The 24,741-nt window shown below is 23.7% G+C and overlaps 2 protein-coding genes across 2 annotated transcripts in view; both read left to right on the forward strand.

Annotated features, from left to right (window-relative positions):
• LOC135952210 (protein CNPPD1) overlaps nt 1-24,741 on the forward strand; it is a 526,375-nt gene that overhangs the window by 255,421 nt on the left and 246,213 nt on the right. The window lies entirely within an intron of this gene.
• sick (sickie) overlaps nt 20,569-24,741 on the forward strand; it is a 234,646-nt gene continuing 230,473 nt past the window's right edge. Inside the window, exon 1 of the mRNA XM_065502052.1 lies at nt 20,569-20,977. Within this exon, the coding sequence (XP_065358124.1) occupies nt 20,967-20,977 (11 nt within the window). The 5' untranslated portion in view covers nt 20,569-20,966. The remainder of the gene's footprint in view (nt 20,978-24,741) is intronic.

Below are 24,741 nucleotides of genomic sequence, written 5' to 3' on the forward strand. Positions count from 1 at the left end.
AAATTTTAAATCTACAACAATTTAATATCTTAATTGAGTCTACTTTAATCTCTTAACTGAGTCTACTTTTGCCTTGGTTAAACTTAGTTTAAGCTAAGCTAAATAAAGTTTATTTACTTGTCTATTTCCAGTTTAAAGTAAAAATTACCTAACAAATTAACCTTAAAATCAAATTAAATGTAACACTAAGTTCAAATGAGTAGCTAAACTTGAATTCTAAAAAGTTAAACTTTAGTTAAACTAAGAAAAGTTAAGATTACTACATTTAGTCTAAATTAATTTCAAACAAGTTTTATAAGTTATTCATTTAACTAAAAATAAAAGGTTAAACTTACATTTTGCCTCTGTTAAACTAAGTTTAAACTAGGCTAAATAAAGTTTAAGCCCCATAAGAGGTTCCAAAAAGCTAAAAATTTTAACTCTACAAGAAATTAATCTCGTAACTGAATCTAGTTTAATCTTTTAACTGCGTCTACCTTTGCCTTGGTTAAACTTAGTTTAAGCTAAGCTAATTAAAGTTTATTTACGTATATATTTCCAGTTTAAAGTCAAAATTACCTAACAAATTAACCATAAAATCAAATTAAATGTAATTCTAAGTTCAAATGAGTAGCTAAACTTGAATTCTAATAGGTTAAACTTAGTTTAAACTAAGAAAAGTTAAGATTACTACAATTAGTCTACATTTTTTTCATATAAATTTTATAAGTTATCCTTTTAACCTAAAATAAAAGGTTAAACTCTACTTTTGTCTCTGCTAAACTAAGTTTAAACTAAGCTAAATAAAGTTTAAGACCCAAAACATGTTTCAAATAGCTAGAAATTTAATCTCTTAACTGGGTTTACTTTTACAAAACTCTTTAAAATTTTCCCAAATTACTTTGCTGGGTAGTAGCTTTTTACCAAAATCCACATTCATCCTAAAAAAAAAATTGTTTTTGTTCACTTTTGTGCTCTGTACAATACGTATAAATGCTAGTTGAAAAAAAAAACTGCAACAAAAAACTTTATATTTCATAATAAAAATTCAATACAAAATATTGCTGTTGTTTCACACAAAAAACTGTTGTACAAAAATATATATTTACAATGAAGTTTAATTTATTACTGCAGTGCGCAGTCAGTGTATATAAATAATTAGAAAAATATAGAATTAAAATGAGAAATATATAGTTGCAAGTTTTTTGCTATTGAATATTTTCTAAATTTATTTTTTATAACAACAACTTTTTTAAACTAATAAATAATATTTCAATTAAATAAATATAAATAATTTTGTTATTTGTTTCTACTATATTTGCAGGTATGTACGAGAGTATGATACATGATGAAATTGTAATAAATTTTAATTTAAAAAGGGCAAGTATTGGAATAAAAACATTAAATAATAATTAGAAAATAGTCAAGACACAAACCATGCCATGCCTTTTTTAAAGCAAGGGTTGAAATAAATCATATTCCAAACATTACTACAAAATCTTTTATTATATTTTATCGAAAAATCTAAATATTTTATAGTAATTTCCTAAATATCTTTAAAAAAATCACCTAAAAGCCATTCAATTGAATATAAATAAAATTATACATAAAAGATCAACAGCAGGAGCTCCAATAAAAACTACAACATCTTCAACAAATTCATATTGTTACAGGAAGTAACAACCTAAAACCAAAACTAACTGACTGAAAGACACACACACACACAAAAAACAGCAGACACTTCCCCAAGACAAAAAGAAAACTGCTTGGCAATTTAAATATTTGACTGAAGCTGCAGTTATTCAAGCAAAAAATCAACGAACTTCCTCTTAATAAAATCTAGAGAGAAAAAATCAAAAATCTTGGGTGCATGTTAAACAATTCTTACAGTTTTTTTTTATTATTACATTTTGCAGATTTGTTGGCTCTAATGTTTGAAAGCGCCTACCTTTATGATTTTTTTTATGTGAGTTTTTTCAACACTAATAGACATGCATTGTTTGTTAAGCCACATCTAAAAAAAAACACAAATTTTGTTAGAAAAATATAAAAGAAATATGAATAAATTTCTATAAAAATCGAAAAACAAAAACGAGTAGAAACAAAAAAACCCAAGATTGCATCAACTTTTAAGAGGAGGGACTTGAACAGCAAATTGGCAAAAGACTTTAAAGCAGCACGTGCTTTATTGGTAGGCGTTAAAGTGTTGCAAAACTTTAGTTAAAAGGCAATATTTTTTCTTAAAAGGCAAAAAATAAAATAAAAACTTAAATAGAGTCTATGATTTAAGAGTAAAGATAGCTTAAGAAAAATAAAATAAAAAATTTTATAAAATAAGCCAAGACGAATTTTCGGTGACCTACATTTAAAATAAATAAAAAATATAGAAAAAACATATTTAAACTAAGTTTATTAACTTAAAATTTTCATAAATAGCATTGCTGAGATTTTTAAATGCTATTTTAGTAAAAATTATAAGTTAAACTTCGATAAAGCCAAGTTAAACTAAGTTTAAGCTTGGTTAAAAAAATATATTAAAAAATGATTTTAATATTTTAAATAGCATTGCTGAAATTTTTAAAAGCTACTTGAGTCAAAATTATAAGTTAAACTTCGATAAACCAAGTTAAACTAAGATTAAGCTTGGTTAAATAATGATATTAACAAATCATTTTAATATCTTTTTCAATTATATTAAGCTGTAGCTAGAAAAATAAAAATTAGCAGTTAAACTAACATTAAGGGAGGTTAAACTAAGTTTAAACTAAAACTAAAGCATTGCTGAAATTTTTAAAAGCTACTTGAGTCAAAATTATAAGTTAAACTTCGATAAACCAAGTTAAACTAAGATTAAGCTTGCTTAAATAATGATATTAACAAATCATTTTAACATCTTCAGTTCAATTATATTTAGGTATAACTTAAAAAATAAAAATTAGCAGTAAAACTAACATTAAGAGAGGTTAAACTAAGTTTAAACTAAAACAAGTCAAGTTTAACTATCGATAGTAATACGTAAATTTAACATTTTGAATCCAGTAAATTTTTACTTTAATTAAAACCTAAAATGAAACATTAAACTAGCTTTAACAAAGGTTAAACTAAGTTTAAACCAATCAAAATCCAGTTTATGTAATAATAAAGTTTGACAATAATTTAAAAATAAAATTATATCATAAACTTTGTTAAACAGAGGTTAAACTAAGTTTAAACCATGTCCAGTCAAGTTTAAGTATTGATATTAATATGTAAATGTAACATTTTGAATCTAGTTAATGTTTACTTTAGTTAAAACCTAAAATTAAATGTTAAACTAGCTATAACAAAGGTTAAACTAAGTTTAAACCAACTTACGTCAAGTTTATGTAATAATAATAATAAATATTTTTAGTTTAGTTAATTTTGATAATTATTAAAATTAAATTATACCTTAAACTTTATTAAACAGTGGTTAAACCAAGTTTAAACCAAGCCTAGTTAAGTTTAACTATCGATATTAATATTTAAAATTAACATTTTGAATTTAGTTAATTTCTACTATAGTTAAAACCTAAAATGAAACGTTAAACTAGCCTTAACAGAGCTTAAACTAAGTTTAAAGCAACATAAGTCAAGTTTATGTACATTAATAATTTTATGATTTAAATATTTTGAATTTAATTAAGTTTGATAATAATTTAAAAATAAAATTATACCTTAAACTTTATTAAACAGAGGTTAAACTAAGTTTAAACCAAGTTAAGTTTAAGTATTGATATTGATATGTGAATTTAGCATTTTGAATTTAGTTAATTTTTGCTATAGCTAAAACCTAAACTCAAACGTTAAACTAGCTTTAACAGAGGTTAAACTAAGTTTAAACCAACTTAAGTAAAGTTTATGTACAATAATAGTATTATTGCTTAAATATTTTGAATTTAATTAAGTGTGATAATAATTTAATAATAAAATTAAACCTTAAACGTTATTAAATAAAGGTTAAACTAAGTTTAACCCAAGTCAAGTTTAACTACCGATATTAATATGTGAATACAGTTAATTTTTATAATAATTAAAACCTAAAATGAAACGTTAAACTAGCTTTAACAGAGGTTAAACTAAGTTTAAACCATCTTAAGTCAAGTAATAATTATAATTTAATATTTTGAGTTTAATTCAGTTTTAAAACTTAAACTTGATATAATCGTGATTAAACTCAGCTTAAATTAAGCTTAGTCAAGTTTAAGTTATTCTATTTATGATTAATATTATTAATTATTTAGGCTCTAAGGAAATCAATTTAAGAACTCGAGCCTAAATAATTAATAATATTAATCAGGATTAAAAACGTTCGACAAAAATAACCACTAAGTTATTCTATTTATATATAATTTCTTTATTTTAAATATTATTATGTTAAACAACAGTTTAAACTTAAAATGAGCCCTTAAACTATCTTTAATAGAAGTTAAACTTAGTTTAAATTAAGCCAAGTTAAGTTTAATACATTTTATATTTTTAATATGCAATAGGTTTTCTAAAATAAAATAAAAACCATTTTTTAATATTTGTTAAACAAAGTTTAAACTAATCTAAATAAAGTTTAAGACCTTAGTACATATTTGGTGACAAAATTATAAGTTAAACTTAAATATTAAGTTTTTTTGGAGTTTAACCTTTATTTTCATGATTTAAGCTAAGTTTAAATTAATCCGTGCAAAGTTTAAGACAATTTTTCTCCTTTATTCTATAACAAGCAACTTTAGTCATACTTTTAAACTAAAATTAAAAGTTAAACTTAACCTTCATTTTTATTAAACTAAGTTTAAACTACTCTAACTAATATTTAAAACACATTTAATAGATTATTCTTATCAATTCAAGTTTTTAAGGTATTGAATGCACAAATTTGTTGTTAAACCGATTTAAGCATGGGTTAACCTAAGTTTAAACTAAGCTAAGTAAAGTTTAAGGAGTTTTTATGAATTTTTCCTATGCTAAACAATTTATTTTATGTTTTGTAACTAAAATTAAAGGTTAAACTAATTCTAAGGCATGGTTAAACTAAGTTTAAACAAGTGTAAATAATATTTAAGATTTAGTTTCTTGACTAAACTTAAAAAGTAAAATTTTTAAAGATTTTGAAATAAAATTGAGCAGTTAAACTGGCTTTAACGTAGTTTAAGCCAAGTTTAAACTGCTGTAAATAATATTTAAGGCATGGTTTCTAAACTAAAATAAATAGAATACATTTTAAAAGATTTTGAAATAAAAAAAACAGTTAAACGGGCTTTAGCCTAGTTTAAGCTGGATTTAAACTAGGTTGAATGAAGTTTAAAGCAAAGAAGCTATATTATCTATAGCTTCAAATTAAAATTAAGAGTTAAACTAAGTTTAATCCCTAAATTATTTAATATTTAAGTAAATCTTTCTGTTTTTTTTCTTGTTTAAACATTAATGTGAATGAGTTTTTTCTTTAATGGTTTTAATTTAAGTTTTCTTGCTAAAGAGTTGACTTTTCTAGATTTAAACCAAAAAACTTTTTTTTATGAAATGAAATAAAGATTTACATTTTTGCACATTCGCTCCAAACTCTATTATTTACACTTAAGTTATTTTAATGAAATTTTTGCTTCATTTTTGCTACACGCTAAAAGTATTTATTTTCAGTTTTTTTTTTCTCAAACATTTGCAGTTTCCTTTTTCATTCCTCTCTATAACGGAAACGATAAGATAACGCAAAAATGCAATTTAAAGCAAGTGTTAATAGAATTCTCTTCTAACTCCCTAAATGGCAAAGAAACACATGCATATGTGGGAAAATTTCATAAATGTATAGACAGGGAGACAGACAGATATACTGACAGTCAGCGCCACTCTGTAACATTTCGAAAGGATGTCAAGGCAAGTATGAAACAAAAAAAAAAACATATAAGAACTGAAGACAACATGACTCTTTAGAACCACAAAACGACCTTAAAAATGTTTGAAGAACAGAGGAAATTCCATACTGGAAATGAAAAACACAAAATGGGGAAAGAAAAAAAATCAGAAATAATCAATTTCTACAATTGAACAAAACATTCCTTAAGAAAACTACAAAACAAAAAAAGCACAGAGAAATGTGGTCAATTTGCCAAACTTCTTTATATTAATAAAACAAAATACAACAACTATTCTTATGATGGCTTTTGGCCATTATAAACCTAAAGAATTGAAAAGTCAAGTACTAGAGTCTCTTCACTTATTATATTTTCCTCTTACTCTCTCACATAAAGGCGTCAAGTTTAAGGAAATGTAGAGAAGGAAGAGCATCCAAAAAAAGGCTTAAAGTATGTAGGAAGAATATATTGAAAAGTAATTGAAATGTTATGGTATTTCAGGGAATAGGAAGGAAATGTAGTCATGTAACTCATTTTATCTGGGCTGTACTAGCATCTGTTCATAATTCTAAGCTGCTTTCATGTCCTTTTTTTTTGCTCTAGATTTAGCTGTAGCTCTAGTGATTATTACTTTATTGAGTTCTTTCCTTCTAAGTTTTTTTGCTACTAGCAAATATTTATGGTTTTATCATTGCAGTTAGAATTTTTATCAATATAAACTTCAAAAGGCATTGGGTTGTGGTCAACCAGGAAACAGTTGGTTGGCTGGTTGAGTAGACAAGTAATAAAGTAACAAGTGTTGTAATGAATTATATAAAGGGATTTGTTGGCAAGTGAATTGAAATGTAATAACTGAAGAAAACTAATAAGAAATGTAAGAAGTTTTGATGTGATCCAGTTTGGAATTAAAAAAATAAGGCTATAAATTAAATGGGAACAATTTCAAACCAAAATTGAACGTTAAACTTGGTTAAAGCCAGGTTAAACGAAGTTTAAACTGTTACAGTTATTAATATTGATATCAGTTTGTAACAAATTTTAATAAAGTTAAAAAAATAAAACGTTTAGCTTAAAATTAACAGTTAAACTTAGTTAAAGCTAGGTTAAACCAAGCTTAAACTAGGTTAGTTATTGATATTGTTTAATATCATAGCAACTATTGATTAACTTTAAAAAAGGAAAACGTTTAACTTAAAATTTAAAGTTAAACTTAGTTAAAGCTAGGTTAAACCAAGCTTAAACTGGTTTAATTATTAACATGGATATTTTATTATAACAAATATTAATAAAATTTTACAAAGAAACGGCTGAAGACAAAATTTAAAGTTAAACTTTGGTAAAGCCAGGTTAAACCAAGCTTAAACTGGGTTAGTTATTAATATTGATATTTAAATATAACAAATATTAATTAAATTTAAAAAGGATAAATTTAAAAACAAAATTAAAAGTTAAACTTAGTTGAAGCTACAATAAACCAAGCTTAAACTAGGTTGGTTATTGATATTCAAACAAATATTAATTAAATTTAAATAGGAAAACGTTTAAAAGTTAAACTTAGTTAAAGCTAGGTTAAACCAACCTTAATTTGTTATTAAAATATAACAAATATTAATTAAATTTAAAAAGAAAAATTTTTAAAACAAAATGAACAGTTGAACTTAGTTAAATCTAGGTTAAACCAAGTTTAAACTATGTTAGTTATTGATGCTAACATTAAAACTAAGATAGCAAGTATTGATTAAATTTTTTACAAATTAAAGTAAAAAATAATCCTTAAACTTTTCATAAGCATGGTTAAACTATCTTTAAACCGAAATAAGTAAAGTTTAAGACATTATTACTATTGTTTTTTCATATAAAATGTATAAATAATACTTTTAAACTTAAATAAAAGTTTGAACTTCAATTTAGCCTATGTTAAACTAAGTTTAAGCTAAGCTAAGACAAGTTTATTATGTTTTCACTATTGGTTTTGCATAGATAGTTAATAAGTATTACGTTTAAACTAAAATAAATGCTTAAACTTCAATTTGGTCTATGTTAAACTTAGTTTAAACTAATCAAAATTAAGTTTATTAAATTTAAACTTTTGCTTTTTGATATAGAGTTAATGTGCTATAATTTTATGATAAAGTAAATGTTTAAACCTAACTTAAGCCTTAATAAACTAAGTTTCTGTTTAATGAACAGTTGAACTTAGTTAAATCTAGGTTAAACCAAGTTTAAACTAGGTTAGTTATTGACGTTGACATTAAAATTAAGATAGCAGGTATTGATTAAATTTTTTACAAATTAAAGTAAAAAATAATCCTTAAACTTTTCATAAGCATGGTTAAACTAAGTTTAAACCAAAATAAGTAAAGTTTAAGGCATTATTACTATCGGTTTTTCATATAAAATGTATAAATAATAAATTTAAACTTAAATAAAAGTTTAAACTTCAATTTAGCCTTTGTTAAACTAAGTTTAAGCTAAGCGAAGAAAAGTTTATTACATTTGCACTATTGGTTTTTCATATAGAGTTAAAAAGTATTACGTTTAAACTAAACTAAATGCTTAAACTTCAATTAAGGCTATGTTAAACTTAGTTTAAACTAAGCAAAATTAAGTTTATTAAATTTAAACTATTGCTTTTTGATGTAGAGTTAATGTGCTATAATTTTATGATAAAGTAAATGTTTAAACCTAACTTAAGAGTTATTAAACTAAGTTTAAACTATGCCAAGTCAAGTTTATTAAATTTTGAACTCTTGTTTTTTTCAATAGCAATACTTTGAAACTAAACTATAATAAAATAAAAGCTTAAACTTAACTTTATAATTTGTTAAACTAAGTTTAAACTAAGCTAGGTCAAGTTTATGAAATGTTTTCAATTGGTTTTCTAAATATATGTTATAGGTAATACATTCCAACTAAAATAAATGTTTAAACTTAACTTTTGTCATTATTAAGACAAGTTTACACTAAGCAAAATTAAGATTATTAAATTTTTACTATAGGACTTTCAAATAAAACTGTTAAGTAAAAATGTTTAATAAAATAACAGTTTATATTTAAACTAGCATAAGTTAAACTAAGTTCAAGCTATGATAAATCAAGTTAAGCCACAATTTTAGCACTTAAACTCATAAATATTTAACAATTGGTGAGTTCAATAAAAAAATCTCTGCAATCTTAATGCTGACTGCTTAAAAGCTACAGCCTACTTTTAGGCCAGAACATATGGCTACTTGAATAACCAATTATATTTCAAAGAGATATTTTATTTTATAAAAATAAATCCTTTATTAATACAACTTTATTTTACAACTTTTGCATTTTTAATGCTCTCATATTAATGATCTATTTAAAATTGAATTTTAAATTTTAATAACATACAAATTATCATTAAAAACTGTAAATAAAAAAAATATTAAATCCTATTAAAGAAATAAACTTTGATTTGTTTGTGTTGTGATGTTGTTTCCACAACCAAATGAAACCTATTTACATAAAATTATATAGACATATTATAATATAGAAAACACTGATTAAAAACTATACAATATCAATAGACTGTAATAAATAAACAGCACAGCAGCAGCTGAAAACAAACAACTATACATGTTAATTGTAAAGCATACATTAAGGCTTTTTATTAAAAAAAAATAAAAATAAAATATGAAAAGTTAACTGGCATTTTAATTTTTTTTATATAAAATTGCTCGAAAAAAAACATAAAATCATTGAGTATTTAACAATTATATTAAAAGTCATTGATTAAGTTAATCAAAATCAAAATGTATTTTAAATAAATAGAAAAGCCATGATAGATAAACTCATTTAAATTACAATTTTGTTATGCAATAATTTAAATGATACATTAAGGCAAAAACAAAATCATAATAAAACTAAAGCTTATTATAGGGATTTATTTAAAATAAAAATAAATTTAATTTTGCTTTTGTAAAGCTGTTTAAATTAGTTTATATCTATGATAAATTTAATATTTGTTTCTGTTTTGTAATCTACTATAAAAATCAAATCAAATCGAAAATAAATAATTGAGCCAAAGGAATTTTAAATAAATTTGTACCAAATATAAAGCTTATATTTATGTTAAGTCCATTTAAACTAAGTTTAACTAAGACTTAAACATTTTACTTGAATTGAAAGGTATTAAACTTGATTTAGCTAAGTTTAAACTAAGTTTAACTATTAACAAAACCAGTTTAACTGCTAATTTTCATATAAATTTATAACTCAAATTGACATTGTCTAAATATTAATAATTTGTATTAATGTTTTTATTAAAACCCAGTTTAAACTTAGTTTAACCTGGCTTAAACAAAGTTTAACTCTTAATAATGGATTAGAATGTTTCTTATTTTTAATAAATAACTAAAGTTAAACTGAGTTTAAATATGTTCTTTTAATGTTTTGTTTTATTTTATAATTAGTTTTAGTTAAAAAAATTTTAAATTTTACTTAAAGTTATATATTGTAAGTTTTGTTGTAAATCTATGTAAAAAATATACCTTAAACTTCATCTAGAAAATATAACTTATGAAAGAAACATAGTAAAAATATTATAAACTTTATTTAGCTTGGTTTAATCTTAGTTTAACCTATGTTAATAAAAGTTTAACTGCTCATTTCTATTTTATAATTAAAACAAAAAAATTATTTAAGTGTTAATCTTAGTTTAACATACGATAAACTAAGATTAAACCAAGCTAAATAAAGTTTATAACATTTCTGCTATGGTTCTTTGAAGTCTAAACCTTGTTTAAACTTGCCTAAACTAAGTTTAGCTTTTAATTTTATTTTTAAATTGTTATTTATTTTGTTAAATATTACAATTCATGGAAATTGATGAACTTAAACTAAACCAAGTTTAAATATTTTCTATTGAATATTTGTTTACTTACTTAAACATTGGTTTCAGTTGCATAAAGCATGAAATTTTTATAGATTTTGTTAAAATCTATGCTTTATTTTAAATTCAGTCTTATAATAAACCTTAAACTTTACTTAATTCAGTTTAAACTTAGTTTATATTAGACTAAAGTAAAGTTTAAACTTATATTTCAATTATAAAATAATACTTTGGAAGTATTATTGCGAAAAATGTATACAAAATTAATTAAACTTATTTTAGCTTAGTTTAAACTAGGTTTAATTATTGCTAATTGCGGTTTAATGGTTTATTATAATGTTATGTTGTAACTAAAAATTTAACTATGTATTTAAAATGTTAAAATTATTCATATCTCAATCTAACCTAGTTTAAACTTAGTTTAACCTTGCTTTATAAAAGTTTAACATTTAAAAATGCTTTCAAATTGTTACTTAACAAATTCAAATTACAAAATATTGAATTTATTTATTAATATCGCAACTTTACAAAGTTTAAACTTAGTTTAACCTTGCTTTCTGAAAGTTTAACCTTTAAAAATACTTCCAAAATGTTACTTAATAATTCAAATTTAAAAATATAGATATTATTTATTAATACTTGATTTAGACCAAGTTTAAACTTTGCTTAACCTTGCTTTCTGAAAGTTTAACCTTTAAAAATACTTCCAAATTGTTACTTAACAAATTCAAATTGCAAAATATTGAATTTATTTATTAATATCGCAACTTTACAAAGTTTAAACTTAGTTTAACCTTGCTTTCTGAAAGTTTAACCTTTAAAAATACTTTCAAAATGTTACTTAACAATTCAAATTTGAAAATATAGATATTATTTATTAATAGACCAAGTTTAAACCTTGCTTTCTGAAAGTTTAACCTTTAAAAATGTTTGATGTAAGTCTGTTTACAGTTGTTAGCTTTAAAAGCAATTTAGTTATTTAAAATATTTAATTTATTTTTTACTTAACTGACCTAAGTTTAAACCTTGTTTAGTAAAAATGTTCACCCCCAGGATGGTCAACTAAAGCTCATCTTTTATTTCTATTTGGCTTTTTTAAACAATATTGTGAAAACTTCAAATCTCAATCTAACCAAGTTTAAACATAGTTTAACCTTGCTTTATGAAAGTTTAACATTTAAAAATACTTCCAAATTGTTCTTAGCAACTTCAGATTTTAAAACATTGAAATTATTTATCTCATGTTTACTAAGTTTAAACTTAGTTTAAACTTGCTTTATGTAAGTTTAACTTTTGAAAAAGCTTGAGGTAAGTTTGTTTACAGTTGCACAATTCAGTTAGTTAGTAAACAAACGCTAAACTTAACTAATCTAAGTTTAAACTTAGTTTAGCAAAGTTGTTCACTCTCAAGGTGGTCAAATAAAGCACTTCTTTTATTTCTTTTTGAATTTTTTTTAAACAGTATTGCGAAAATTTAACTGCTCTGTATTGGTTTATTTATAAATTGTAAATCATTCATAAAAAATGTTGAAGTATAAAATCTTTCTGGTCTTTTGTCTTTAAAATTTTTGCTCAGTTTCTTTATTTAATCAACTGCTTTTATAATAAAATCAAATTTTCATTTCTTTATTAATGCTTGAAACTCAATTTACTACTTTAGCTGACAATAAAAATACTAAAAATCTTATTTAAACTCATTAAAGTATATGTTTATAGCCAAGACACACACACTCTCTCGCACCTACTTAAACCGGCAATTGTCCTGTCATGTGTCAGCAATAAGAAACCACAGTTTAAACTAAACAACTTCATGATGATTTTTATTATTGAAACTTGAAGAGGCAAATAGCTACCAAGTAAAACAAACTAAACAGAATAAAACCGATAACAGATCAAACTAAAGGAAAGGAACGTAGAAATCGTAGGGAGCAGCAGAACAAGACAATTTTAGCGCCTTTTATTACACACGTTTTTATAGTTTTAGTGTCACAAGAGTAGGACTTGAAAGCTGACAATAATACAGTTTCTCACACAAAACACTATATCCTCTATGGCTGTACAAAAGAAAGAAAAAGAACGAAACCTGACCACCAACAATGATAAGCCTTGGACCCAAGAATAAGTAGTAGTAACCGGTAGTAGAGAGCCATAAACCACAACTTTAGAGTAGCAGTTAGATGTGACATTCCATTTGAAATGTTTAAAGCTTAATGCCGGCAACAAATCGTAAAACGAATTCCAATCAAATGGGAAGATGATGATCTAAACTACAATTTCTGGGCAACAGCAGCTAAAGCAACAGCTTTAAAATCATCCTTGAGTTGTTCAACCATAATAATGTCTTTATATTGTATTTTTTTTTTTATTTTCCTTTTGCAATTTTATTTTGTGTCATTGTGAATTCTTCTTATTTTTCCTTTTTATATGACAATCATGATGATGATGGTCAGATATTGTGTTTTGTAGGAAATATGTTTTGGTATTATGTCTGAGTTGTGGAGTATTGTGTATTGGAAATTGAGACATCCTCTAGCTGTCTGTCACTCGTACTCTTACGTGTGTACGAGTATAAATTTCTGTAAGAAGCGTGAGAATTGTACTGTTGCAGCAGCTGATTTTCTCTATTTACCATTGAATTTCATATTGTAGTGAGATTATAGATATTTGTATGAAACATAAAATAACCAGTGAACAATTTGAGTGGGAAATTAGACCTTAAACTTAATTTTAACTAGTTTAAACTAAGTTTAACCAATATTTAACATGAGTTTAAATTTTTATTTTGGTCTTGAATTATAACTAATACAAATTATGTATCTGAAAATTTTAATGAAATATATTAAACTTAATATAACGTAGTTTAAACTTAGTTTAATCCCGGTTAACAAAAGTTTAACTGAGGATTTTATTTTTAATGTATAACTTAAATTATATATATTAAAAATTTTAAATTACAAATTAGTATCAGCTTGGCTTAAACTTAGTTTTAACCAAGTTTAAGTTGTCATTTTACCTTTAAATGTTTGCTAAAGTCACTTATCGATAAACTTAAGATATAAAATATATGTAATCGATTAACTCAAGTTAAACTAAGTTTTAATATTTTAATTATCATGACGGTTTATTACATTTAAATTTAGTTTAACTTTCAGGTTTGCAAGATTAGCAGCTCTTTTCAGTTTTAAACTATATTTAAAATAAAACACATTTCATATATAGAATTTATATATTAATTAAAGTAAATAATCAAGTTTAAACTTTGTTTAACCACGTTTAACTTTTAATATTGGCTTAAAATTTTTTTGATTAAAAACAAATATTTTAATATATGACAACTTTGTTTAATTCTCTTAAAACCTAAGAAATGTGTCTAATTAACTAGGTTTAAACTTAGTTTAACTTTCATTATAGTAAGTTTAACTACTTATTTTAGTTTTTTACTATATAGAAAATGTTATATATTTCAGCTATTAATATAACCAAGTTTAAACTTAGTTTAAACTGAATTTAACCAAGTTTAACTTATAATTATGAATGTAAATTAATGGTTTAAAGACAATTGTATATTTTTAAAACATTAAATTTATCTAACTTTTTAAAATCCAGTTTAAAACAGGTAATTTACTTAAATTATCTGAGTTTAAACATAGTTTAACTTTCATTTTATATAGTTGAATTGCTCATAATTGCTTTAAACAATATTTAACTGCATGCATTTTTAGTATTAAATTTTCGTATTCATTTCAATAACTTACCAAGTTTAAACCTAGTTTAAGCTTGCATAAACTAAGATTAACTTATAACTTTGGCAGAAATCTATTCGTTTAGAGCCAATTATTTATTTTTGTAACATCTTATAAAATCCAGTGGGTTACATGTAAATTACTTCCCTTAGCATAGTTTAAACTTAGTTTAACTTTAAAAATTTCAAGTTTAACTGCTTATTATTGTGTTGAAATGTATGTAAAACTAAATACAATTCAGCTACTAAAATTACATATAAATTGTATTAACAAACCAAGTTTAAACTTAGTTTAAGCCTGCATGAACTAAGATTAACATAAAACTTTGACTGAAAATTATTCATTTAAAGTCAATTATTTATTTTTGTAACATTAAATTTATCTAAACTTGTAAAATCCATTAATTTCCATTATCATAGTTTAAACTTAGTTTAACTTTAAACTTATTAAGTTTAACTGCTTATTATAGTACTAAACTGTATTTAAAACTGAATACAATGCAGCTATTAAAATGTAATATAAATTGTGTTAACATACCAAGTTTAAACTAAGTTTAAGCTTGCATGAACAAAGATTAACCTATAAATTATGCTTAAAATTATTCGTTTAAGCCAATTATTTAGTTTTGTAACATTAAATTCCTCTAATCTTGTAAAATCTATTAGCACAGTTTAAACTTAGTTTAACTTTAAAAATATTAATTTTAGCTGTTCATTTTAGTGTTAAACTTTTTTAAACTTAAGACTGAGTACAATTCAGCTATTAAAATTATATATAAATTGTATTTACCAACCAAGTTTAAACTAAGTTTAAATAAAATTTAACTGAGGTTAACTTATAATTTTGCATACAAATTGTTGGTTTAACATCAATTATATATTTTTGAAACACTAAAATCAATTAACTTCCATTAGCATAGTTTAAACTTAGTTTAACTTTTAAATTATTAAGTTTAACTAATTATTTTAGTGTTAAACTATATTTAGAACTGAATACAATTCAGCTATTAAAATTATATATAAATTGTTTATACCAAGCAAGTTTAAACTAAGTTTAAATAAAATTTAACTGAGGTTAACTTATAATTTTGCATGCAAATTGTTTGTTTAACATCAATTATTTATTTTTGAAACACTAAAATCAATTAACTTCCATTAGCATAGTTTAAACTTAGTTTAACTTTTAAATTATTAAGTTTAACTAATTATTTTAGTGTTAAACTATATTTAAAACTGAATACAATTCAGCTATTAAAATTATATATAAATTGTATTTACCAACCAAGTTTAAACTAAGTTTAAACCAAATCTAACTGTGGTTAACTAATAATTTTGTATACAAATTGTTGGTTTAATAGCAATTCTTTATTTTTTAACATTAAATTCTTCTAGTCTTGTAAAATCCAGTAGAATATATGTAAATTACTACTCTTAGCATAGTTTAAACTTAGCTTTAAATTTATAAAGTTTAACTGCTTATTTTAGTGTTACTGTTTTTAAAACTATTTTAGCTATTAAAATGACATATAAATTGTATTGACTAACCAAGTTTAAACAAAGTTTAAAGAGAATTTAACTGAGGTTAACTTATAATTTTGTTTTTTTGAAGCACTAAATTTCTTTACTGAAATTACTTATTGGGTTTCTTACATATTTAGCAGAAAATAGTACCGGTGTTAAGAATTATAGCAAATTGGCCTTAACTGGCAACAAATACATGTATCAGGATGTAAAGACCGAAGGATACATTTAACACAACTATAAAATATAAAAAAAAATACAAGTGTCATAAAAACTTTTAACGCCACCACACAGATGGTGTTGCGATGGCCACAGTTTGTTTTTTCTGTGTTTTTTTTTAAAGTGTTTGCAACCATTTCACAAAACCCAATTCATTTTGGTGCAGGCATAAAAATCATGTTTTTCGTTAAATAAATTGTTGAACATTTTTCCAGCATTGGAATTTATTTAAATAATATTTTTACTTTTGTAGATCTATTTGGTTGTTGTTTAAAAATAAATATAAATTTATTTTCTGTTTTATTTTTTTGAGGTTATCTTGATTGTTCTTCTGTTGCATCATTGCGAGTTTTTAGTGGTTTTCTGCCATATTTTAAGCATTGAGCAATAGCAGCAGGAGCTAGAGATTCAGCATCAGTAGTAGTAGTAGTGGTAGTTTGTGGCCATATGAATGCTTAAGCAACATAAAGTTTATACGTCTGTGGTCTAGCTCTCCTTACTTCCTTCCTCAGCCACCTTTAAAAAAGGTCCATATTTATACTTTTAAATGATTTTGTTGCCGGTTTGTGTATCGCTACAATTCAATATTTATCTGTATTAAATTTATATTACAAGAAAAAAAATCGTGTTTGTTTTGTGTTTTATCTCCGGCTTGGCAAAATGTTCGTTCATCTTTCTTTAGAGCCATGTGCCACCACCACATGATTTTTTTTGTTTTGTATCTTCCATTTTTCTCATTTTCTATTTATTTTTTATGAAATTTATCGTTTAATCGTCATTACAATCATTGACAATTTAACATTTTCTTTAAATAAGTCTGTGTTGTGTGGTCGTCGTGGTCTTGTATTTTATTTCGAATTATTTGTTTTTCATGGCGTTTTATTATACATAGTTTATAGATTTTATTTAAAGATTATGAATTTGTTTTTATTGTTGTTAAACTGGGTTACTTTGAGTGGCTGTGGAGCCAACAGATGATAGATTATAGTTTTGAATTTCAAATAAATGTTGAGTTTCATTAAAAAAACTTCACTTTTTCCTAATAGAATACACTTTAAATTAACTTTTCAGCACATTTTTTTGCTTAGTTTTAAAGTTGTAAAGAAAATAAGCCTTAAACTTAATTTAGTTTGGTTTAAACTTAGTTTAACATGGGTTGAAGAAAAGTTTAAACTTTTGTTTTAGTTTTAAATTGTTAATTATTTAAAATCTTTTTAGAAACATAGGAATACACAAGTTAAACTTGATTAGGCTTAGTTTAAACATAGTTTAACTTTTGTTAATCTAAGTTTAACTGCTTATTTTTATTTTGGTTTAATAATAAAATTATAAATATTACAAATATTAATGTTGTACGTTAATATCTTTATTTAAGTAGGTTTAAACTTAGTTTAACCTTGGATTTATAAAGTTTAACTGTTGATTTTTATTTTAAATTAACAATAATATTAAAACTATTTCAAATATTAATGTGATATATTAAAATCTATTAAATTAAGTTTAAACTTAGTTTCACCATGCAACTGCTTAAGTGATGTATGACAACTTATTTTAGTTTTACATTATAATTAATAAAAATATTTTCAAAAATTGCTTCAGCTAAGATTAAACTTAGTTTAACCTTTTTTAATCTAAGTTTAACTGCTCATTTTTATGTTGCTTTAATAATAAAATTATAAATATTACAAACATTAATATTATGTATTAATATCTTTATTTAAGTGGGGTTAAACTTAGTTTAACCTTGCATTTATAAAGTTTAACTGCTGATTTTTACTTTAAATTAATAATAATATTAAAACTGCTAAAAAATGTCCACCAAAAAATATTTTAAATATAAAAAATTTGCTTTAGCTAAGATTAAACTTGGTTTAACCTTTTTTTAAACTAAGTTTAACTGCTCATTTTTATTTTGCTTTAATAATAAAATTGTAAATATTACAATTATTAATATTATACATACATATCTTTATTTAAGTAGGTTTAAACTTAGTTTAAACTAGCATTTATAAAGTTTAACTGCTGATTTTTACTTTAAATTAATAATAATATTAAAACTACCAAAAAACATTTTAAATTCAAAAAATTTCCTTCAGCTAAGATTAAACTTAGTTTAACCTTTTTTAATCTAAGTTTAACTGCTCATTTTTATTTTGCTTTAATAATAAAATTGTAAATATTACAAATATTAATGTTATGTATCAATATCTTTATTTAAGTGGGGTTAAACTTAGTTTAACCTTGCATTTATAAAGTTTAACTGCTGATTTTTATTGTAGATCAACAATAATATTCAAACTATTACAAATAATAATGCGATACATTAAAATCTCTAACTAATTAAGTTTAAACTTAGTTTAACCATGATCTTAGTAAGTTTATACTTCACAACCATTTATTTTGATTAATAAAAATATAGCTCAAAATAGTTGAGCTAAATTTGTTTTTTTTATATTGCAACTAGTAATCTTAGTGCTTAGTTTTAAATTCAGACAAACATTTAGCCTTAAACTTAAGTTAGTTTAGTTTAAACATAGTTTAACTAGGCTTAAACCTAGTTTAACCATTTCTTTGTGTTTTAAAATATAATTTAGAAATCTTAGTTATTAGAAAGCATATAGTTATTGAGTTTTTAGTGATTTATAGCAAAGTTTAAACTAAGTTTAACTACTGTATTGGGAGGTTTAACAGTTTATGTTTTAGAATATAATTTATAATTATCTTAGTTATTAGAAAGTATATAATTATAGAGTTTTTAGTGATTTATAGCAATGTTTAAACTAAGTTTAACTACTGTTTTTGCAAGTTTAACTGTTGATTTTTATTTTATTTTTTTCCTCTATCTTAGATATTTAAAATATTAAATTTGTATAGTCATGCTATTATGTACAGATGTTTAAACTTTGTTTAAACCAGCTCTATGTAAGTTTAACTATTAATTTTTGGATAAATATATTTAGAAAATCTAAGTAACTGGAAAAGACAAGTATTATTACCTTTTTGCTGTACCTATTTGAAAAAAGAACTTTGTAAAACTATGTTTTTATATAAAAATGAGTTCTTCTCTTGTTGTTTTTCCTGTCATTTAGTTTTTCCCATCAAGATTAATGTTTTCATTTTATCTCTTACATTATTTTTATTTGCTTTATTTCTTATCATTCTTTTATTTACCTAACTCTTCTAATTAATTTCCTACAACTTTTTAATTTCTAATTATTTATTTTCATTTCATGTCTTTTACAACTGCATGTGTGTGTTTTTCAACTCTTACAAAACTTTACACTTTTTTGACGTATTTTTTTTTAATGTTGGTGCGATTTTGATTGATCACCTTGGTTACTTTTTAATAAGAAAAAAAACGTTTTTATAATTCTGAAAAAAAAAACTTAAAGACCAACAACATGTTTACAAGACATAAAATAAAAAAAAACAAACAACTCAACAACACGAACTTTTTTAATTAATTGCGGGAACAACAATTTACACAAAAATACAAAAAAAAGAAACAAATGAGGTTCAGAAAATATTAAGGCTTTTGAACAAAATCTGTTATTGATTTTAATAGATTTTGAACATAAAATTTTTAATATTTTTTTTGGCTGCTGCCTGCCATGTGTTTATTATTATGGCTGTCAGTTTTTTTCTTTCAAAAAACAATGAACTTGAACTTTTTTATAAATTGGAGCAAAAAAAATTATTGAAAAAAGTCCACATTTTATAAAATGATTTGTGTTGGTTCCAAATGTCATAAATATTGTATTTAAAAGGTTAAAGTAAACCATAAATCAATATTATTTTAGTTAACCAAATTTTTTTTTAAAAAAACAATTAAAGAAAAGTCAAAAAATCAGTAAAAATAAAGACAACTATTGTAGAAAATAAAAAATAATATTTGATTTGTGAAAGAATGTGTACTTTTTTAGAATTCTTTGAACAGTTTTCTTTTTAATTACTAAACATTTAAAAACATTCCCATCATTTCTTTTTTATTTCAAACTTGCCAAGAATTTCAATATTTTTCTTATAATATTTCTCTATTTGACATGTGTAAAGACTTGAAACTGACAGTCGCTTAAAAAAAAAATCAATTTTAAAACTTCCGGAAATTGTTTAAATAAAACCAATTAAAAACTCATAAACATCTAATTAGAAACACATAAAAACAGTACAAATACCCTACAATATCAACGAATACACACACCCTTTAAAAGAAATTAAAAATTCAAACAAACACAATTCTCAGCATTAGTAATTTAATACCTCTATTAATAGCTCAGAAAGAAAAGGGTGACCTCTTCCCCATATCCCACATAATTCTAAGCAAGTCACTCACTTACAAAATTAATTAATTCATTTCTTTCACTTCCACTTTCTTCCCACACAGTACGACAACGTCAATTCCTGCCTGAATGTGCTGCGTTCTCAGACGGTTTCTGGCTTGGATAACATAACCACCAACGACATCTGTTGTGGCCGACTAAAAGCTGTCTTGGCTCTGTTCTTTGCTTTGAGTCGTTTCAAACAGCAGTCGAAACAAAGTAAATGTAGTAACGCCACTGCCGCTCTCTCAATAAAAGCCGAAATACACCAACAACCCAATTCAACCACCAAAAACTCAGTAGCGGTAAATAGTTCAGGCACCACAAGTAGTGGGGTTGGTGAGAAACCCAACTCAGCGAATTCAACCTCCACCATACAGAATGCCAATGTAGTGGTGGGTAGTAATGCTCAGCAACAGCAGCAGCAACAACAACACGTACAATCGATACAAAACGGCAATGACACAATGGTGAATAGGTGAGTACATTAATTAAGGAAAATAAATAATACTCAGAGAGCCTTTAAAAAAAGGTTGTTGTACAGGGTAGAAAATAGTTAAGCAGAGTTTTAAACCTTACAATGAAACTTACAGATTATGAGGTTTTAGAGATGACACATAATAAATTGGAAGAGATTAATCGAATGTTAGTTAACTGAAATTTTCTATGAACAATTTTAAGCAGAATATTTAAAAAAAAAATAAATTGTTTCCATATTTCGTAAAGCAAAGTATTAAAGAAATATTTTCAATAATTTTAATTACATTATATTCAAATTTGGGTCAAAATTATACCTTATTAGGCAGAAATTTGTACCCAAATTTAATACTAAAACTTAGTTGAAGTAATGTTAAAAGCCTAGTTTAAACTTGCTTAGTTGAAGATATTAATATAAAATTTTATTATTTTAAATGTCTGATATTTTGTCCACAAACTAAAAAAATAAAATGAATCGTTAAGCTTGTCTCAACTTAATTTAAACATAGTTTAAACTATTTCTAAAACAATTTAACTATTAATTTTGATGTTAGTTTGTAGACAACTAACATCCTTAAAAACCTTAACTAAGCAAGCTTAAACTTCGTTTACTCTAAGTTCAACGTTTAACTCTTAATTTTGATTCAAAATTTATAATCTTAAATTAAGTAACTAAAATAAAATAATCAAAAAAATAAATCCATAAACCAAAGTTAAACTTAGTTTAAAAATTTTTATTTATTGCTGAAAAACTCAGGAAATATTCAAAAATATTTGAATGTTATCATTTGACAAAATACCAAACTTAAACTTCAATTGGTCTAGTTTAAACTTAGTTTAGCGAAGCCTAAACTTGGGTTTAGTACTTTATATAAACTTTGAAATATAAAACAAGGAAAATGTTTATTTGAAAATATAAAACAAATAAATTAAACTTGACTTAGGCTAGTTTAAACTTGGTTTAACCTCAATTTAAAAAAGATTAACATTTCCCTTTACTTTTACCTAACGATTTAAATCAAAAGTATTTCATTTATTATTCTTAAGTAAGTTTAAACTTGGTTTAAACTAGCTCTAACTAAGCTTAATATTTTGTTTTGGCTTTAAATTGCTAATTTTTAGTGAAAAAAGGCAAACAGAGTTGAAAAGTATAAAAAGTGAAGATTAAAGTTAAACCTAGTTTAAATAATTTTTGTAATTTTTCTGGAAATTTACTGACATAAATATAAAATAAATTGGTTTTTTATTAAGACTATGCAGGAATCGAATCATAAACGCCCTTTGGTCTAGTTTAAACTTAGTTTAGCGAAGATTAAATTTGTTTTAGTACTTTATATAATATTTGAAATATAAACTAAGAAAAATGTTTATTATAAAACAAAAAAATAAAACTTGACTTAGGCTAGTTTAAACTAAGGTTAACTTCAATTTCAATTTCAAAGATTTTAACAATTCCCTGTTGATTTAAATTAAAAGTATTTCATTTACTAATAGAATTTAAAAATATAATTTGTTAACCAAGTTTAATCTTAGTTTAAACTAGCTATAATTAAGTTTAAGCTTTTATTTTGGCTTTAAATTGCTATTTTTTATTTCAAAAAAACCAAACATACTTGAAATGAATAAAAAGTGAAAATTAAGGTTAAACTTAGTTTAAACTAGCCTAAGTCAAGTTTTATTTTTTTGTTTTATAATAAAAATTTAAATGAAAAGTATTTAATTTATTAATAGAAATTAAGAATATTATTTGTTAACCAAGTTTAATCTTAGTTTAAACTAGCTTTAATTAAGATTAAGCTTTTGTTTTGGCTTTAAATTGTTAATTTTTAGTGAAAAGAAGGCAAAACATATTTGAAAAGAATAAAAAGTGAAAATTAAAGTTAAACTTAGTTTAAATAGTTTTTGTAATTTGTCTGGTAATTTACTGTAAAACTCGGGAAGTATTGAAAAATGTTCAGGCAGAAAATTTAAATGAAAAGTATTTAATTTAGAAATTAAGAATATAATTTCTTAACCAAGTTTAATCTTAGCTTAAACTCTTTAATTAAGATTAACCTGTTATTTTTTCTTTAAATTGTTAATTTTTATGAAAAGAAGCCAAAACATATTTGAAAATAATAAAAAGTGAAGATTAAAGTTAAACTTAGTTTAAATATTTTTGGTAATTTTTCTGGAAATTTACTGTAAAATTCACGTAAAATTAAAAAGGCAGATAATAAAGAAAATATAAAATTTAAACTTGATTTATGCCAGGTTTAAACTTAGTCTTACAAAAAATTAATTGAAGTTTAGCAATTATTTTGGCAATAATTTACATGAAAATGTAAAATTAATTCATAAAACTTGTTTTAGCAAGTTTAGTTTAAACTTAGTTTAAACTTTGCTTTAAAGAGTTTAACTACCCTTTTTCTGTCATTGTATATGTAAAAGTTTAAATGTTTAAAATATTATTCTTATATAAAATTATCCTAATTTTCCAAGTTTAAACTTAGTTTAAACTAAGTTTAAACTAAGGTTAAACTTAGTTTAAACTAAGTTTAAACTTGGAAAATTAGGAAAAATCAGGTTAAACTTAGTTTAAACTAAGTTTAACTATTGAAATTCAGCTAAGAATGCCATAAATTTGTATTTTGACGTGGTTTTTGGGTGATATAATAAGAAAACATAAAATTATTTAATTTAAAAATTTTGTTGCTGCTGCCATCCAGTAAGCTTAATTTTTAAGTTTGTTTTTGTTATCTCTTAACTCCCTTATTGAATTTTTAATTCCTTTATTAAAAAATTTTCCTAATTAAATTTCTTTGCCTTCTACCTAAACATTTTCGCTATATGAGCCGCTAATTAACTTGACTTGAAATCTCAAGCACGAAAAAATGCCATTGTCATAGCAACATGTGTCTAAAAAAAAAACACTGAACAGGCAAAAATAGCATATTAAAAAAATTAAAAACTCCCCTGACAACTAACAAACACTCTTATTTTTTGTCTCCAAAAAAGAACTCAGTTACAGGAAAGTAATTTCAAAAAAAACATTTCTTTTTTTTTGTTAAGCTACACTTCACTTTAGTACTTTAATCTAGTGAAAGTTAATGTACAAGAAAAAAGTATATAAAATTGTTTAAAAGCGAAAAAAACCTGTCATCATATTCATCCCCTACTTCAAATTTAGTTAAACGTGGAAATCCTAGACCTAAAGGCAAAATGAACTGAAAAAAAATCAACTACATCTGTGCCCATGTGGTGTTATGCCGTTAATGGCAGTAGAGAGTATGAATTTAAATAATTTTGACAAACATGGTGAAACTACTCTCCCTACTTCAGTTTGGTTTTTGGAATTTTGTTTTGACTACGATGTCCTTTTTTTTTGGATATAAAACACAAATATTTATTGTAGGCATATTCCCTGCATTTGTTTCTCGCCGTTCGTTTGTTGATGTTTGCAAAACAATGTCCTTTTTGTTTTGGATTGTGGGTTTTTGGCGAAATGTATTTAATGTTTAATATTCTTACTAAATATGAGGGTTGTTTTTACGCATATTTTGCATAAGCTTGTTGCAAGGGGGAGTGGGGGTTAAAGGGGGCTTAGTAGGAGGCCATAATCATCCATACAGGTCTTTAAAAGTAAACAAGTTTAAAATAGCAATAAATTAGAAACCTACAATCATTTAATGATTAAAATTTTTAGATATTTTTATACTTTTAAACTTCTGCTTTTACTATGGTCCTTCATACCACTATTGGTTCAGTCTTTAGCAAGTTAAAATA

The sequence above is a fragment of the Calliphora vicina genome, chromosome 2, assembly GCF_958450345.1.
Source record: "Calliphora vicina chromosome 2, idCalVici1.1, whole genome shotgun sequence".
Classification (NCBI taxonomy): Eukaryota; Metazoa; Arthropoda; class Insecta; order Diptera; family Calliphoridae; genus Calliphora; species Calliphora vicina.